This window comes from Garra rufa, chromosome 2 (genome assembly GCF_049309525.1).
Source record: "Garra rufa chromosome 2, GarRuf1.0, whole genome shotgun sequence".
Taxonomy (NCBI): Eukaryota; Metazoa; Chordata; class Actinopteri; order Cypriniformes; family Cyprinidae; genus Garra; species Garra rufa.
This window is the reverse complement of record NC_133362.1, coordinates 33,221,305-33,224,262: the sequence shown is the minus strand read 5'-3', so window position 1 is coordinate 33,224,262 and position 2,958 is coordinate 33,221,305. Positions and strand designations below refer to the sequence as shown.

The following is a 2,958-nucleotide window of genomic DNA, read 5'->3' as shown; positions in this document are numbered from 1 at the left end:
TGGAACAGAAACATTGTGACGAGTTTGTTAACTAGTAATCAGTGTGTTCTTAGAGCAGGATTACTAATCCATCCTTATCAAGACTATTAGGCCAGCCACTGCACAAAGCCGCCATGCTAACGGGCTTTAGCATGTCTTAGTCTGCTGCGGAGCAGAGACAACAAGAAGACACAACCATGTCTAAAAGGCTCTGTCTACAATGGAGAGACACACTACCTGGCTCCAGCAGCTGCCCTTGGAAGTCAGATAAGCTCTTTTTTGTCTTCTCATCCAACTTTGTCACATCAGCAAAGTTGACACAATTCCAAATGAGTCTAGTTGTGTTCATCATTTGACCCTTGGAGTTCTCGTTATAGTATAGATTTCTTTTAGTAGAGATCATTTTGTTATAAATGCTCATTTCATTTGTTTTTATTGCAATTATGATTGTGAAGGCCATTGTTTTGTAAATTATATATTATATTTTTTAGTAGAGTTTGTTTAATGCAAAAGCAACATTATTTCACATTTGGAAGAGTGGCAAAATTTCTGAAATTATAATTAAGTCAACTGCAAATCAACTTATGGTTTCAATTGTTTTAGCTATGTATGAATTTGCTATCATGTTATCATTTATTTTATCAATAATATTTTGTATTATTACTGCTGAGTGTGGTATTTTGTGTGCATTAGCTAAATGTAACTTAAACTGAATCTGTAGATAATAGAAGATTTATCAGAATATTGCAATTATATATACATTATATTTTTTAATGTAACCATTTTTTTGTAAAATACTAAATATTTTTCACATTTGTGACCCTGGACCACACAATATTAAGTCTTAAGTAGCACGGGTATATTTGTAGCAATAGCCAACAATACATTGTATGGGTCAGAATTATAGATTTTATGCCATAAACCATGTTCCATGAAGATATTTTGTAATTTTAATATAAAAACTAAATCTTTGATTAGTAATATGCATTGCTAAGAACTTCATTTTGACAACTTTAATGGTGATTTTTTTAATATTTAGATTTTTTTTTTTGCAACCACAGCTTCCAGATTTTTAAAATAGTTGTATCTTGGCTAAATATTGTCATATCCTAACAAACCATACATCAATGGAAAGCTTATTTATTCAGCTTTCGTATCATGTATAAATCTCAATTTCAAAAAATTGACCCTTATGACTGGTTTTGTGGTCCAGAGTCACATTTGAGATACAATCCTTTTTTTGTTTATAGACATCCTAAATGTTTAAATTACTTCAGAGACAAAACCAAGAACATAAATTCAAATTAAAAATATATATTTCCTTTATTTCATCCATATACACACGTTTTTAACAAAAACAAAGATACCCTTATAAGAGCAATGGTGTGTAAGAGAAACACCTTAAATATAAATCTATTAATTAAATATTTGTACAAATAGAAAAGGATATGTCATCTAGAGAAAAATCAAATATGTACATAAACACATTGTATAAAAGTAACAGCGAGTGTTTGTTTGTTTTTGTTGTTTTTTCAGTCTTGAAGTGAATCGTCGATGTCAATGTCTACATCAGACTCTTCTGTGAAATCTCTTTCCTCATCCTCTCTGCCCTGAGATCCGGGGCTCTTTGGTGGCACGGCGAGTCCCAGTTTGGCTAGTTTGGCTTGTTGTTGCTCAAGACTCTGTTTTCTCCACTTGATGCGTCTGTTCTGGAACCAAACTTTAACCTGGAGTTGCAAGAGGAAAAAAAGGTTTAGCATCTGATCTGTGTAGAGTCGGTGTTTAGGTTACGTTTTAATATAAATGCATTCATAATTGCATTTCAAAACTGATGTTTATTTACCTGTGCTTCAGTGAGCTGGAGAGCAGACGCCAGGAGGAAGCGCTCAGATCCCACCATATACTGCTGCCGTGCGAACTCCTTCTCCAGTCTGGACAGCTGCTCATTGGTGAAACTTGTGCGCATTCGCTTTGATTTTCCAGCTTTGTGTTTGTAGTGAGAGTGGACAGCTGCTTTAGCCAGTACAGCATCTGTGCGTGAGAAAAGGTTGCATTGGTTAGGGCATTATAACTTTATTTTTTGTAAATTTCTTTAAAAAGCATTCCATTGTCAAATATACATACCTTGTGCGTACATTGCTCCACGGCATGTTGTCTGGTAGTTGTAAGGCGGGTAGCAGAAGACGGGATACCCAGTCTGCGTATGCATGATACTCTGGTTGTACGCAAAGTGTGGCATTTGCGAGTAAACTTGTGCCGCAAACGGAAGAGCGGAACTCGAGACTGGCGCTTGATTGGATACGTTCCGATACGCACTTGTCCTATCTCTCTCTGTGTGGTCAGGCCGTGCAAGCAGAGCGTCGATTGTGAAGGATTTCCCTGTGCTCGGTTTAGATGAAGTGGCATAGTCCGGATGGAAAGGACGCACGGATTGTCCATAGGTTTCATAAGCTCGTCCAGGCATCTGCATGGCTTCTGTTTGGGTGGGTAAAAAGTCCAAAAAGCAGCTTAAAAGTTATCCGCAGTGGAGTTTTTTCTCGACCTTGTGAAGAGCGGAGTGGAATGAAACTCGGAGATTCAGCGGCTCTTTTATACCTGCTCAGGGGCGCGAGGTGTGAACGACCCCCAGCGCGCCTTTGTCTTTTTAAGTGGCAGATGAGTCAAACGAGCGGCTCTACAAGGGATCCAATTAACTGATGGAGTTGTAACAAGCTGAGATTGTCAAATATCCTAATGGCCCTCTGCACTACGTGCCCCCGGAGGTAGCCCAGAAACACAGAGAGGGGGTCAAGAGCCGAAAGCCAGGAGGTCCAGATTTACTACAAATTCCTCTATGGCTGTGCGCCACAGAAACATCCCGTGAGAGTGCATTGATGTTACCCAAATCATCTTATTTGTCCTGTGAGAGTGCATTGATGTTACCCAAATCATCTTATTTTACGTATTCAAAGGGTACCGCCGAATGCGACACACAGCGGA

At 38.4% G+C, this 2,958-nt stretch overlaps 1 protein-coding gene across 1 annotated transcript; it reads right to left on the bottom strand.

Annotated features, from left to right (window-relative positions):
• Positions 1 to 1,511: 1,511 nt before the first annotated feature.
• noto (notochord homeobox) lies at positions 1,512 to 2,449 on the bottom strand. The gene is made up of 3 exons (XM_073833611.1): positions 2,104 to 2,449; positions 1,823 to 2,010; positions 1,512 to 1,706 (listed from the first exon to the last, which is right to left on the bottom strand). Exons 1-3 carry the CDS (start codon positions 2,447 to 2,449, stop codon positions 1,512 to 1,514), a joined length of 729 nt encoding a protein of 242 aa, XP_073689712.1.
• Positions 2,450 to 2,958: the final 509 nt, after the last annotated feature.